This window comes from Lolium rigidum, chromosome 3 (genome assembly GCF_022539505.1).
Source record: "Lolium rigidum isolate FL_2022 chromosome 3, APGP_CSIRO_Lrig_0.1, whole genome shotgun sequence".
Classification (NCBI taxonomy): domain Eukaryota; kingdom Viridiplantae; phylum Streptophyta; class Magnoliopsida; order Poales; family Poaceae; genus Lolium; species Lolium rigidum.
In genome coordinates this window covers 375,629,641-375,645,207 of record NC_061510.1, presented here as the reverse complement: position 1 = coordinate 375,645,207, position 15,567 = coordinate 375,629,641, and the positions used below count along the sequence as shown (strand labels likewise).

Sequence of the window (15,567 nt, the reverse complement as noted above, 5' to 3'; positions counted from 1 at the left end):
GAAGCTAGTTGCAATCAAGCTAGCAAGCTAGGCTACTCTACTCTGCAAGATGATGAAAGATGCACTGAATTGCTTGGTTTGCATTTCTAGCACTACTTCTAGAACTTCTGATGAAAATATTTTCCAGAACTGAGTTCTTGGTCTGCTTTGCTCCTACTGCTTCCAGAACTTCTGATCAAGAAGAATCTGGAAGAACATTTTCCAACGAAGCTAGTTGCAATCAACCTAGCAAGCTAGCTCGGCTACTCTACTCTGCAAGATGCTGCATCTCCACCAATAATTGGTGGTTTCTCGCAGCAGTGTCACAGAAAAGAGAGCCCCAAATGATTGATGTCCCCTGGGCAGGCCACTTGAAGGGTGCCTTGTCCTAGTCAGGGGCCCGGATTTGGCAAACGGTTGCAGCGACCCACTGTGGGCGGTGGGCCAGGTGCCCCCTCGTCTCATCTGATCCGATCGATCTCGAGGATGGACTTGGTGCTTCAGCTTCTTTTTCGCGACCACGATGGCCTTGATGCCCACTCTCTCAAGCTTTTCTTTTTTTCTTTCTTTCTTTTTTCTTTCTGGTGATCAATGCACAATGCTATCAGCTGATGTGAACTGTGGTGGGTATCACAAGGGTTTTCAATCCACTTTCTCGCGGGGCAGATTAAGAGGACCAGCGAAATCTGCTGTTTTATGATGAGCAACTAGACAGGGATTCTCGAGGAATTTAAGCTTCAGCTTCTGCTAGAAATTTCTATGTGGAAATGTTGACTAGTTCATGAGTTTGTGGTTTGGATGGTGATCTGTTGATCATGGAGTGGTTGCTTCTTGCTAGCAGGGAGATAGAGTTGTGCTGATGTTAGAGCATCTCTAACAGAGCCCGTAAATTCCACCGGAACTGAATTTTTCCGGCGAATTTACGGATTCGGACCGAATCTGTCGCAGAACAGAGTCCAAAAACATGGACCGGCCCGTAAAAGAAGTTCAGGGGCTCGAGAAACTCCCCGCACGCCCCGTATTAAAAGGGTTCGCGGAGGGGAGTTCGGTTCGCAAACCCTACTCCCCTCCGCCGTTCCTCTCCCTCCACCGCCGCCACTCACCATTTCCGGCGGCTCGCCCCAGCCACCGATACGTAGCCGCCACGCGATGGCGTCCTGTGGAGGCTCCGACGGCCCTGCCGCGGGATTGGGCGACGACGACTCGCCGCCGCGTTCGCCTGTCTTCCGCACCGACGCGGAGCGGCGCAAGTGGAACAAGAGCGAGGGCGCGCGTAAGCGGAGCGCTCGCCGGTGGACGAACTGGGGGCTCACGCCCCCAGGGAAGCTCACGCGCTATGGCAACACCGACGAGGGCTCCTCGTCCGGCCAGTCTAGCCGCGCACCGCGGCTGCCCGTGGCGGAGAGCAGGGACGAGGACTACCTCGTCCCCGGGCGGTCGTCGACCATCTCCGTCGGGGACTACGTCCACGGCAGCGACGAGGAGGAGGCCATCCTCGCGCAGACGAAGGCCGTCAGCGATGCGGAGGCACGGGCGCTTCCGTCAGGAGGAGGCCGACGCCGTCCGCCAGGTCAGGAGTACGAGGCGGACCGCCGGGAGGCCAGCGTCCGGCCCGTCAAGCTCGAAATAATCAAGCTTGACGCCGACGACGCGTGAAGATCTTCCACGATAGCGTCGGCGCCGTCTGCCGCCGACAAGCTGCGCCACCACCGGCACCGCCGCGCGCCATAGGTCATAATAGGCCGCATTTTGCTTATAGCTAGGTAGCGCCTGCCGGTGTAAGTATCGATTAGCTTCAATTTCTCGAACAATGTAAGTATCGATGCTCAATCAGAGCATCTATGTCATCTAAAACTACGATCGAGCATCTATGTCATCTAAAACTATGATCATCGTCTAAATTTACCCGCGCCATTTCGAATTCCGATTTTCAGTTCCATTTTACGGTTTCTATTCAGCGCCACTGCGAAATTCAACATTCGACAGAACTTACGTTTTCGGTGAACTGGACTAGCATTTTTCAGTTCCCGTTTTTTCAGGCTCTACTAGAGATGCTCTTAGTCCAAAACATTTTTACTTGTTGTAAATTGTTGTAAATATTGAACTACACATGTTAGTCAGAACCGTCCTATGAAAGTTGTCTTATGTTAAAATTTGGATATATCTAAACACTATCTAGTGCGTGGATACATCATAAACTCCATCATCAAAAGAAACAAGTATAGACACTGCAACTGAGCAAAACCACATTTCCAGTCCAAATGAAACCCGATCTGTTACTTTTCACGAAACGCAAAAAAGCAATACTTATCAAAATTCTAAGCTTGCTCTAAGCTCCAATTGATTTACAGACCTACAAGGGTACAGAGATGATGCATAACACATTCCTCTTGCAGCTTGCGGAGGTAAGGAATGAATGTCTCCATGTTGAACAAGCATCTGACCTAATAGTCTGACTCAATAAAACATCTCACCTAAGAGCGTCCATATAAGCCTTGCCAAATCTCAGCTAAACCTGACAAAGACAAAAATGAAGCCCCATACGAAGACAATAACTGGGAAAAATTTAGTGCATATAATCTACTTGCTTAGTTTGGAGAAAGCATCTAACCAATGAACTCAATACCATTATCCTCGACGTTGAACAATAGTGGGTTACATCTAATGATTAGCCACCACAAGAAATAACAACCCGTAGGTGAACCAGCAAATGTACATGAAACCTACAGAAACTTGAAAAAAAATTGCTCAAGACTTGCAATCCATCCGTTTTACCAGTAACAGATAGATGACAGAGGAATCCCCTAAACACATATGACAGAGGAAAGTGGGTGAACATGCCATGCTGTCAGTTTTGATATTCACAACTGATTAGACTCTAACTAAGCCATTTACATGCAAACTAGTGTTCTCAGGAATAGCGGTAAACAAGCACTAACATACTGAAGTCAAGCTCGCCGCATCCTGGACCGGATGACCGAAGGAACCGCAGATCTCAAGCCCAGATATGAATATGATTCTTGTCAGCGGTGGCAAGAGGTCCATACCCGGACCATGCACTTGAAACGACCGGTAATGAATGGTGGCCCTCTAGGATGGCCAGCGGCTGCGGCGCATCCTTCTCATCCTTCGGCTTCGGCCATATGTAAACAGACCCATCAGAAGAGCCAGCCGCGATGCATTTTTCATCTGGGCTTATACAAGGTCTGCCCCAGCTGCCAATCACTCTGTTACCCGGGGCCCTGAGCGTTCCAGAATCCTCCACTAACACTGTTGGCATCCTAACATCAAAAAGCTTGTGCACATTCTCTCTTCCACTTGAAAGAACATAAGTTTTGCTCCGAGATACACATACCGATGTGACATCAGTATGAGCACCTACTGTTGTGGCTGAGGATTTTCCAGTGCGGATATCATGGAACTGAAGGCTTCCATTCCTATGACCTGAGCAAATGGTATCGCCATGGATGAAAACTAGCGAGTTGGGGTTGCTTGCTGACATTATGGTGCTTTTACAGAAGCCAGTCTGGAGATCCCAAATCTTGATAGTACGGTCACTGGATGAACTAGCAATAACCAAGCTTTTCACCCAGCTTGCATCTACAGAAGAAACACTTTTTGTGTGACCAGTGAGAGTGTGACGAGGACGCCCCCCATTAGCTTCCCATACGAACAACTTGTTAGAGCTACACGCGGCAATTACAAACTTGTTATCATTGGTCACAGCAAGATCATTGACAGACCCCAAGCAACCCTGTAGGGTGGAGCTCAAAGAACCAGTATGTGCAGACCATATCTTCACAGTTTGATCCTGGCCACCACTGATTAGCATGTCTGTGTTATTCTGGAATATTATAGATCCACACCCACCCTCATGAGCACGGATGGTGATTCTGGGTGCAGATGGGATTGGTGTTTCAATGATGTCAATGTACCCAGCTTCGGATCGACGAATGATGCCATCAGCTTCTTGTTCTGCATGGTGTTGCATTCCACCAGCGCCAAGCCCAGCTGCCTTTAGCTTTAAGACCATCTCCTCATACATGGCATTGGCCTGAACAATTTTATCCACACCATGTAAAGCAACAGTTTCTTGGTACATACATACTAATACTACGGGCAGAATTATTGATTTAAAACATACTACATAAATAAAACATCTCTGACGGCTAAACAACCATAACTCCGTAAAGAACTTGGTTCTTCTATTTCCGCTCTTGTTACAGAAGTGAAAGAGTTTGAACATGACATACAATTCAGAAAAGGGTCAAGTTTCCCAGACGTATTTGAGGACCAACGTTTCAACAGTAAAAATTGACATTTAATGGGAAGCGAAAGTTCACTAAATAAATATAGTACACCAACTCTCTTGTGTTAGTATCATGGCAAGCTTGCTGGTATTTGAACTTTCTCATTGCAGATCCACTGAGAATATGTAAGGAAATATGAATTGCTGATAGGTGACAAGAATTTTATGTACTGTATTAGTGAGACTATCAGGTGCTAGAAGGCAAAGCGTAATGCTTGAACAATTCTCAATTTGTATTACTCCCTACGATCCATAATAAGTGTCGAGAATTAGTACAAAAGTAGTACTAACTTAGCACTAAATCCCCGACACTTATTATGTATCGGAGGGAGTACCTTATACTGGAAATGCGAAACATTAGCAATAAAAGGAGACAACAAGGTACCTCGTTAAGCTTCTCTGCCTCCACCATCTTTGCTTGCATCAACCGCTCGACCAGCTGCGTGTTCTCATTCTCCACACCTTTCAGTTTCGCTAGCGCCTGCTCAAGCTCAGCTTTAGCCGCCTGGTGCTCCTGAATCAGAAGCTCTAAAGCCTGTGTCTTCTCTTCAAGTGATTGCTTTAGCTGTAGGTTTTCTTCGCTGCAAAAGTCCCATACGAACATCAACGGCAATGTTCTCCACCACGGCCACACTCAATAAACAGCACCAACACTATCCACCATATTCAATACCTAGTCTGCCCAAGTTCGCTCTGCAAAGTCGGAATCAGCGCCTCCTTCTCCTTGAGCAGCGCTTTCAATGCTTTCAGCTCTTCTATCAAGGTAACCAGCTGCTCGGACGAACGGGAATGCGCCTTGTAGAGATGTTGCAGCTCTAACTCGTACTTCTCCGCCTTCTCTTTCCACTCCAAAGCCTGTAGAAGGGGCGCAGGGTCAGAAAAGCAGTCACTACAGAAAGAAGACACCACAGAGGTTATAATTACATGAATTGGTACAAGTTTTTTGTGGATTGCTAAGCTAAATTGTTGGACATTTTGGTTACTCCGTATTTAGCAGCAGTCGGATGGAGAAATAATAAGCTTCACGCAGCCGACTCCACCGGCATTCATTTTCTGACCCTGCGTGGACTGTATATGGCTCGAATGCGTGTTCATCAGTGATGTCAAAGTGTCCCGATTCGATCGAAGCTCGCAAGATCAACTAGAGAGATTGGTAGTTTACCTGGGCGGCGAAGGGGCGATTGAGCGCCTCGATGGCGGGGCGGTGGGCATCCACCTCGAAGGCATCCCGCCGCCGCAGCTTCCGCGTGACCCTCCCGATCGCCGCCATGGCGGCCTTGGCATCCGCCATCGTCCTGCACCAACAACAACAACAACTAAATCACTAACCCTCGAGCAGAACTACGAAGGGAGCGCGGGTTAGCTCCTTGGCTCGAAGAAACGTCGCAGTGTCGCGTGGCTTACTCCGGCGGCGGCGGCGGCGGCGGAGGTCGCGTGTACCCGGCGGCGTGGCTTCGCGGGGAGGGCGACTCGGGTGGAGACGACGAGGAAGAGAGAGAAGTGGAAGGAGACCCAAATTGGCTGGCGTCCGGGCCCGATTGGATATGGATTGGAGCTGGACTTGGGCCGAGTCTGATACGATTTGGGCTTGGGCCCGAGCGAATTGGGCCCATTTCGAGAGCGAGTTGGGCCGAGATGTGGATGGGAATGGAATATTCCGGCCTTGGCGACCACGCGACGAGAGGCATCTCCGCCACCCACGCCGCCTCGCTTCCCGGCGGAAGCCACGGCCGCCGCCTCCGCCTTTCCTTTCCTTTCCTCCACGCCGCGTGCTCCGCAAGCAAGCGCATTGGCGACCTTCCCCTCCCGCCTCTGCATCGCCGCCTGGGCTGGAGCTGGTGCGTCGGTCGCCATCTCAATTCTGCCATCGAGGGGACACGGACGGAAGGAAGGAAGTGGGTGGCTCGCGATGGCGGCTGCCGCGATCCTGCGCCGGAGGGCGCTCCCGTCGTCGTGCCGCCATGGTCAGTGCCCGCTTTCGCTTATAGCATTCCTGCCTGGGCGTCCTGTACTCTGCGCATGCGTGGTGTCTCCCGACCTGCGTCGCGCGCGGACCTGCGCCGTGTGTGTTCGGCTGAATGCCAAAAGAACAGGCTAGCGGTATGCGGCATTAGAGCATCTCCAACAGGCGCTCTATCCCGCGCTGTATCCAAAAAAGCGGCTAGTTTAGCGCGTGGGCGCAAAATTATGCTCCAGCAAGTGCTCTATCCCGCGCTGTAAAATACAGCTTGGGGCAAAAGCGCTATGTCGTGCACTATATCTACAGCGCCGGAAAGAGCGCGCTGTATCCGTCGCGCGCAGAAACAAGTACAGATTTTTACAGCTCCAAGGTTTAGAGCTTCTGTTGGAGGTGAATATGCCCTCACGCACAAAACATGGATAGAGCGCGCTCTAAAGTGATTTTTACAGCGCCAAATTTAGAGCGCCTGCTGGAGATGCTCTTACTGATGTCACTTATCACTTATCAGTATCCCTTTGAACGAACATCAGCTTCAGGCTCCATGTTTGATCGGCGATGGGGAAGTTGAGCCATGCAGTGGGCTGCAACTATTTAGGAAAATGGAAAAAATGGGGATGCTTTCCAGTGTTGGTTGTGGCTGGGTGTTGTGCTGATGAGTAGAATATAGCTATGGATTTACCTTTTTGTAGAGTGTACTGCCTCGGCTCCAAAATAGTTCACGTTCTAGAAATTGTCCAACCAAACTTCTTTAATTTGACCATCAAAGATTACTGAGATTGCTCAAATGAAATTCAGCATATTTGTCATGGAAATAAAATTCAGGCTTTATGATCTTTTGTTTTCCTTATCAGCATATTCATTTCGAAAATAGTTGCATCATGGAGACAGTGTCCCTATTTTAAAATGTCATTTATCTTGGAAGGGGGAGTATAACCTTGTGTTCATACGATAGTTACTGTTTGACGCACTGAGAACAATTCTATTTGGGGTGAACATGTCATCTACGGAAAGGCTGGAAGCCTGATTTATTGGGATTTGAACAATCTTACTCACTTCTCCAAAGGCTTCTCCCCACCATGTTAGGTAGAAACACGTAGCCAGGGAGATGGCGCTTGTGGCTGTGCGTTAGTCACTTGCATTGTGATTGCTGATGTGGACTGTTATTTTGTACTTATCTGCAATATGATTTATATAAGGTGTCAAGAACTTTGGTTGGTTGGTCCATTGTACAGCTCTCCCTTTGCTAAGAATATTGGGTAACACTTCTTTTGTACAGATGTTTACATTCGCTGCCTTCTCTCCTATTCTGATCTACATTCCTCGGTGAACTCTGCCAATTTGAGATTTTGGAGGGGCTGCCACAGCTCTGGGAAGATTGATTTGACTGATATGACGTAAGAAATCATTTTGTTCTTTCTAATCACCTGATATCTGTTTCCTCTACATATTCTTGAGGCATTCCGTTTTAAAACAGTTGTCCTGTATGGGATGCTTGTATTCCACATTATTCGTGTTCTAGTTTAAATATGACAAATGTTGACACAACAGTGGTGCACATGTTATTTTAGTTTCAATTATTTTCCTTAAGCAATCGCCATACCGAAGTGCATTGTAAGTCTTCAAAAGATTAGTTATGTGCCAAAATATTCTGTAAAATGCTCTTTGCTTTCTCATTTTTCATACAATAAAGACTTGATTAAGTTCTGTGCTATCTTGAATAACAGCCATCCTCATTTGTGGTACCCAAATGCCCGAGAAAAGAAGCGTAAGGTATTTTTACATGTTGGTCCTACAAACAGTGGGAAAACACATAATGCTCTCAAGCGATTAGAAGCAAGCTCTTCAGGTACTATTTTGATCAACCCAATGAAAATGAAAGATCATAAAGTTTTAATGACTGCTCTGAGTCCTAACCAAAGGCTGTAGGCGTGTACTGTGGACCTCTAAGATTGTTAGCGCGGGAGGTAGCAAAAAGATTGAACGAAGCTAGTGTCCCTTGTAACTTGACGACTGGACAAGAAAGGGAAGAAATTGAAGGTGCAAAGCATAACTCAGTGACCGTTGAGATGGCTGATGTGACAACTGAGTATCAGTGCGCTGTTATTGATGAAATTCAGGTATGTGAAGTGATCCACGTTTGCAGACTTGCTAGGAAGATGTATATTCATATTATTATTTTTTTAAGAAATATCAATTTATATTACAGATAGACTTATCGAGCTAAATTTGTTTTTTACTAAACCATCCTACGAACCAATATATTCAACTGTTTATGAAGTATATTGTTTGGAATGATCCTCATAATTCTCATTTCATTTGCTTTGACTTAGTAGATGGTTGGCTGTAGAACAAGGGGTTTTTCATTCACACGTGCACTTCTGGGGCTTTGTTCAGATGAGCTTCATGTTTGTGGTGACCCAGCTGCCGTTCCTATTATTCAGCGATTGCTTGAAGCTACTGGTGATGTGGTTACGGTAATTTAACCAAAACTCACCTAATTTCTGATGATCATTGACATAGTATGTACCTTCTGCTACACATGATAGTTGTCAAAGGGCTTTTCTGGTACGAAATGAGCCACTTCAAATAGGTTCATTGCTCCGGCCCAGAATACGATTAATCCGGCATGAGCTACGTGAGCTCCAAGTAGCTTACCGGACAAATTGATAAGTCTGGCATTCCCAGCCCACCAAGCAAAGCCGGTGGTTTCTTGGTCACGACCAGCTAAAACGAAAGTTCCATTAAAGAGCGTTTCCACGTGGTAGAACCTCCTCAGGGAATATAAGATTTTCATGAGGCTGATCCTGAGCTGCCATCCACGCACGAATACCCTCGTTTAAAAGAATATTTTTGGTGTAGAAAGTCATGTAAATCATGGATAACAACACCAATCTATCTTGGGCCTTTGCCCAGGATATGCTTTGTGTCCTGTTATTGGTGTTGTATCACGGATATTTTCCGAACTTATCCCTATTGTATCATAAGTTATGCTTTGGCACGTACCACTTTTAAGCCTTTTTCCTGAAATTTAACATGCAAGTGTGCAACCTTGCTGTAGCAAGTAGTACCACTAATTTAGGACCTCTAAAATGAGAATTTTAGAAATTTGTCCTGCCCATCATGCTGGGCAGTACTTATTTTCAGGTTAATTCTACTGACATGTTGGGTCTATGTTGCCAACCAGGTTCAGTATTATGAGCGACTATCTCCTTTAGTTCCTCTGAAGACTACACTTGGATCTTTCTCTAACATCAAGGAAGGGGATTGCATGGTAACGTTCTCACGGCGTGAGATATATAAGCTTAAGGTTGGTATTCTTCAAGGTATTATTGTAGCCATGCTTAGTTATTTGGGGAGCATACAATTATTATTTATCTGATTTGTTTGACATTTCCAAAAGAGTAAAATTACAGGCTCACACAAAAAATACTGAGAAAATCTCGCTAGTTTGGGGAAAAATATCAGAAACTTGAATGTCAACTTTATTCAGCCTATCAGCCCAACTGGATCTCAGCATGTAAATTTGGAAATTAATAGACCCTTGTGTCCACCGGACTGTGTTCTCTTTGGCCTCTGGTAGCCGGAGGCAGCCTTCCCCCAAGAAGGAATTCATCTTCGCCTCCTCCACCGAAACCCTTTACCTATTTGCTCTCTGTTGGCCTCCTCCGCTCCCTTCTCCATTCTTCTGGCACTGTTCCATACGAACGTGATTCCTTCTGCTGGAAACGCAAGGGTGGTTCACTGCACCTTGTTGGCTCTCCAGACAGAGAAGGAAGGGACAATTGCGATTTGTAATGGGGTTTTATGATAAATTTTGTGCTGTGGGGCTATTGTCTCACAGTTACAGGCCAAAAACAGTTGCAATAGCAATGATAATTATGTTACAGGATAGATAGTCCCGTTGATAACAGATTACCAGCCCACCTATTTTTCACAAATGCAATTTGATGAAACCTGTTTTTCTAGTTACCAATATCCAAAGTTCCAAACAACTTTTGTTTTTTCATAATACATTCTGGTTGAGTATTCCAAAGAAATTTAAGCAGTAAAAATAAAAATGCAAACCCATGGCCTACTCAAAAGAAGAAACAAATAAGCCAGGGCCCCCAGTACTCTAGTGATAGAATCGCTACTACTGTAAAAAAAAAATTGTGTCCAGTGATTCTGCGCTTCCTAGCCTAACCCAAGGAGAATTTGATGCTCACGGGGACACTACTACTTACCAGTGTTAGTTATACCCATGGTATGTAGCTACGTGCCCAGATACATGACAATGTTTTTCTTTTGAATAAAAAATACATGACACCGACACATCATTATGTTGTTTTGCGGGCTAGATAAAGTGAAATCTGAAGTTTCAGCTACCTTTCTTACACCGTGAATTTTGTCACATGCAGAAAAAAGTTGAAATGGCGGGAAAGCATCTTTGTTCTGTAGTCTATGGCTCTTTGCCGCCAGAAACTCGAACGAAACAGGTAATGTTTTTGCATTTGGTATTTCCTAGTATTGATATATACCTCATTGTCAATCATGTGTGACCTCATATAATTACAAGTAAGGTGAAATGTCGCACTTTCCATTTGAACATGCTGATATGCATACCAGCACACCTTGAAAAATAAATATGTTATGTGATAGTTTTGCCACAACCATCTGAACCATAAAGCATTTTTACAATTATGTAACATGTATTATTAATGCTCCTTTAGATGCTTTGGAATTGAGCGTACTGTTCAATGTTAGGAAGATGGACTTTGAGTTACTATATTGTTTATTTTTACCTGTTACGTTTTAAATCAGCACCCCCTTTTTTCTGTTTGTATAATTTGTTGATGCAACACGCCCATAACTCTTAGCCAGAACTAACAGATTAGGAGTTTTGGCCGTATGCACTAAATTCATTTGTTTGTTTGTCATACTTTATTTGTGACAAACGACATGATTGTTTGGATAAATTTTGTTAATCTGTTCCCTAAGCTTGCAGGCGACAATGTTCAATGATGAATCCAGTCACCTTAATGTGCTAGTCGCTAGCGATGCTATTGGAATGGGTCTTAATCTGAACATTTCTAGAATTATTTTCTCTACACTGAAGAAGTTTGATGGTGTCTGCACCAGGGAACTGACTGTGCCTGAGATCAAACAGATTGCTGGTATTATATTTGCTTCTTAATTGTTTTATCCCTGGCAAGTCTTTCTTCTTCTTATTGCACAGGTCTCTTGAGTCTTGAGGTGAGCTGAGCAAGTTCTGTGTCTCTCTTTTTTTTATGTAGGCAGAGCTGGGAGATATGGGTCTAAATTCCCAGTTGGCGAAGTTACGTGTCTAGATGCTGAAGATCTCCCATTACTACATTCATCTCTGAAGTCACCTTCCCCCATTATAGAGGTAATATCCACCCATTAATGTGCAACATATTGATTCCACCTGTTATATGATGAAACTTTCAGAAGCTCTGTATGAGTCACAGTTAGAAAAGCTAACCACAGATACTGCATTGTTTCATCTGCAGCGTGCTGGACTTTTTCCCACATTCGATTTATTGTCTGTGTATTCACGATTGCAGGGAACCGTCTTTTTGCACCCTATATTGGTAAGCTAAACATACCATATTTCTTGGTAATTGAAATGCATTCATACTTTTATAACAGGTTAAGTGTCAATGGCATAGCTAAATATTATAGTAAGTAATAGTTCAATGATGATAGCAATTTGTTGTGCTATTTTGGATGGCACGGTAAGTTACTATGATATTGTGTAGCTATCAGAATATTCTAGCACTTGAGCTTCAAATTTTGGTTAGTGTGGTTGGTGCGATCAATTATGTAGTCATATACAATTACTTATATTTTATTTTGAGGTATATTGTTGTATTTGTTTGGACTTCATCTTGGCATTCCTTGCTTACAGATCACAACAAATGAAAGTAGAGTTTACTTTTTCTCTGTCACCTCTTGTTCAATAATGTCTGCCTTCCTATTAAATATATCTCAATGCTGTGTGCCTATATGCAGCTATTTCCCCGGTTAGGACTCAGGAATATGTTTTAACATTTTTCCGTTCTGCTGCAGGAACGTTTCTTGGAAAAGGCTAAACTGTCTCCAGATTATTTTATTGCTGATTGTGAAGACATGCTGGTATTTTATTTAATTGAATAACACATTTTTTTCTATGTTTCATCAAATGATATACAAGTTTACATCTAGAAAATGAAAATAATTTCACGTGAGTGGAAAGTCAGACTGTGACCTGCCTCTTTTAAAAAAGGCAACAACTTAGCATTTATATATAAATCAATACTGAGAGATATAGTGAACTTTGTAAAACAGATTCATGTCTGCTATAGAGTTATGGGTTCAATATTTTATGTAGTCACATTTCTTCCTCCCACTGTTAACAGAAAGTTGCTGTTGTTGTTGATGAGTTGCCTCTTGGGTTGTACGATAAATACCTCTTTTGTCAAAGGTGATTTACTATGATACTAGATCAATCTATCTCTGTGTTATCATAATACATTTTCTACATTCTCTCTGTTCTATGTCTGTTGTCAGTTCTCCTGTATCCTGACCACTTTCTGACACTTCATTGCAGTCCGGTAGATGTGAATGATGATATATCTACTCAAGGATTAACTCAGGCAAACATTTCTACCCTAATACTGTTAATTTCTATGTTTCTTGGGGAATTATGAAACAGTTGCACTGATTTTTTTCGAGATGCAGTTTGCAGAAAACTATGCAAAGAAAGGCATTGTTCGACTTAAAGAAATATTTACACCTGGAACACTGCGGGTGCCTAAAACACACAATCAACTCAAGGAGCTTGAATCAGTTCACAAGGTTATTATATCTTTCGTTTCTCTAGTATAAATTATGTCAAAAGAGAATACTTGTAACTTGCTAGTCAATATCAACACTACTATATAACTTGTCAGGGTTCTTCTGAACACGAATTAGTTTGTTCTTAAAGTTCATATTGTGCAAAGGCAGTAAACATGTGTTTGTGTGCATTGTCAGCTGCCTTCTATTCTGCATTCATACAAACCTTTTCATGCTAATCTTAATGAAGTGGATTATCCCATAAGGTCCTAAGAAAGAGACATTAAAATTAATGCACAAAAGGTTATTAAGGGAGTTTGCTGGTGGGTTGTTACTAGTATGATGTAATTACTGACCATGATGCATTTAGCAGTTAGTATAGACTATCTTAGAACCAACCACTTAATAATTGATTCGAGTGCTGAGCCTAGAACTCCTTAGGAGATTATACTTCTCAAAACAATGGTGGATCCATAATTTAAAAGTTAGAGGAGGGACCCCTCACTTTTTTGTATAAAAGAAGCTAGTTGGTTGATATACGCCTCCTGTAGAGATCGGACCCCACTGCTCCGAAGCGTTGGACAACGCCCCCACCACTGAGCTAGTACTCAGTTCTATTGGATCCATAAATTCGTTTATTCTTTTGCATTGGGTCTTTGTGCATATAAGATATGGAGTACGCTTTTTTTTTTGGAAAAAGATCGGGCGGCACTTCCGTTTCAGCCAACCATTTACTTCTGAAGAGTTTGCAGCAAGATTAATTATGTAGCTTCCATCTCGGTACACCATTTTCTTGAGACTAGTTCAGAAATGACATTAACGCATTTGTGATCGCTTCAGGTCCTAGAGTTGTATGTGTGGTTAAGCTACAGATTTGATGACTCTTTCCCAGATCGTGAACTGGCGGACTCCCAAAAGTCAATCTGCAGCATGTGAGCTCCATATAGAATTTATTTGTTTTCACCATTTTGTTCATAAATAATCTGGAGATCTAACTGGTAATGTCAGGTTGATAGAAGAATATCTTGAGAGGTCAGGATGGCAGCAATCAGGGCAAAGAAGGGCTTTGCCTCGTCTACGGAAATTAAGCCAAGAATATGATGCACCACAATTGTATGATATATCTCCTCCATAAATTTCAGATGTTATTTGCATTCGAAGAGGGGAATTACTATGCTAGAAAAGTCCTTAGCTAATGAAGCCAGGTTTCTCAACCTACTGAAGTTTTTACGAATCTGCACTTAACTCTGATCCCCCTTTTTAGATAAATATGGATGCTTAAAAACAGAACCTATCATGCATCTGTTACAAGCACATGTACTTGGTCATTCTGTTGATATTTTTCCCTTCACTGCTTTGCTTTGTGTTCGGTGGGAGGATGTACTCACTGACTTGACATAAACAGCGAGTTCTAGAGGCCTTTAAAAGTTTAGGGGTCATTACAATATATTTTGCATGTCCTTCTCTTGCTTTCTGCCTCTAATACAAGTTCTAGAAGGCACTTTTGCTAAACTCTCATGTCTTTTTACATGCACAAGAAAATGCTGTTACATAAGATCAGTATTTTAATATCATTTGCTTTCCTTTTTCTTAGAAAAGTTTCTTTATGTGTCTTTCAAAAAACATTGGAGTAACCATTTTGAGGTTAATGAACAGGAGCAAGTATTTTCCAGAAATTGATGCAAGATCAAAATAGAGGCTGGTACAACAAAAGGCGCATCACCACATTCAGTCAATGTTTTGAGCAAACCTCCAGAGCATGCATCTGGCCCTTCCTATTGGATACATGATAAATGACAAGCAGTGATAATAACACTTCTGGGTGGCAGAGGATCTGTTTGGGCTCACATTTCACCGTGGTCATTGAAGTTCACCTGAAGCTTTCACCGTGGTCATTGAAGTTTACCTGAATTACTTAGTGTGGCAGCACATAACATCTTCCATCCATCAGATTTTGTAATTATTCTTTCAGTAGCACCTCATGTACCTAATACGAATGGAACTGTACATTGCAAGGCTAAGCCTTTCCCAAGCAAGTTGGAACTGTACATTACAAAGTAAAAAAAAAAAGATGCAAGCGTAAAGAACCATTTGTCTTATTGCACGGCACTAACTTATTATATGCAAATGAGATAACCTGCATGTGTGTCTTGAATCCAGAGACAGCGTGGTTGTAACTTGTGTGGGATCAGAAAGACGTGAATGTCTCAGCTGTTGGAAATGGGAAGGGGTAAATATGTTGGCAGAACAGTTTATACGAAGTCTGAATGTTGTTCCATTGGCAGCTACACATATTATCATGTATACTTGTCCAGTTGCTTCTCTGTGAACAACATATAGGGCTTGCGAAAGACCGAAACATATAGTTGCTTCTCTGATAAAATGTTGGTAGGGAGAACCGGAGAAAAAAAAAGTTGTTGGTAGGGATGTCCTCGCATTTTTTTTTTCTCGAACATGTTTTTTGCGTAAACTTTTACATTGGAAGAAAACAGAGAATGTGCCA

The 15,567-nt window shown here is 43.3% G+C and overlaps 2 protein-coding genes across 2 annotated transcripts; one reads left to right on the top strand and one right to left on the bottom strand.

Annotated features, from left to right (window-relative positions):
• Positions 1 to 2,723: 2,723 nt before the first annotated feature.
• On the bottom strand, positions 2,724 to 5,700 carry LOC124704339 (autophagy-related protein 16-like). The gene is made up of 5 exons (XM_047236593.1): positions 5,693 to 5,700; positions 5,451 to 5,583; positions 4,962 to 5,143; positions 4,674 to 4,869; positions 2,724 to 4,033 (listed from the first exon to the last, which is right to left on the bottom strand). The coding sequence occupies exons 2-5, from the start codon at positions 5,577 to 5,579 to the stop codon at positions 2,975 to 2,977; spliced, it is 1,566 nt and encodes a 521-aa protein (XP_047092549.1). The 5' UTR covers positions 5,580 to 5,583; positions 5,693 to 5,700; the 3' UTR covers positions 2,724 to 2,974.
• Positions 5,701 to 6,197: 497 nt separating this feature from the next.
• LOC124697482 (ATP-dependent RNA helicase SUV3, mitochondrial-like) lies at positions 6,198 to 15,138 on the top strand. The gene is made up of 17 exons (XM_047230067.1): positions 6,198 to 6,252; positions 7,525 to 7,642; positions 7,973 to 8,094; positions 8,175 to 8,365; positions 8,582 to 8,722; positions 9,433 to 9,555; positions 10,646 to 10,723; positions 11,233 to 11,401; positions 11,522 to 11,634; positions 11,759 to 11,839; positions 12,318 to 12,383; positions 12,647 to 12,711; positions 12,838 to 12,883; positions 12,969 to 13,085; positions 13,905 to 13,996; positions 14,073 to 14,177; positions 14,721 to 15,138. Exons 1-17 carry the CDS (start codon positions 6,198 to 6,200, stop codon positions 14,758 to 14,760), a joined length of 1,722 nt encoding a protein of 573 aa, XP_047086023.1. The 3' UTR covers positions 14,761 to 15,138.
• The last annotated feature ends 429 nt before the right edge of the window (positions 15,139 to 15,567 follow it).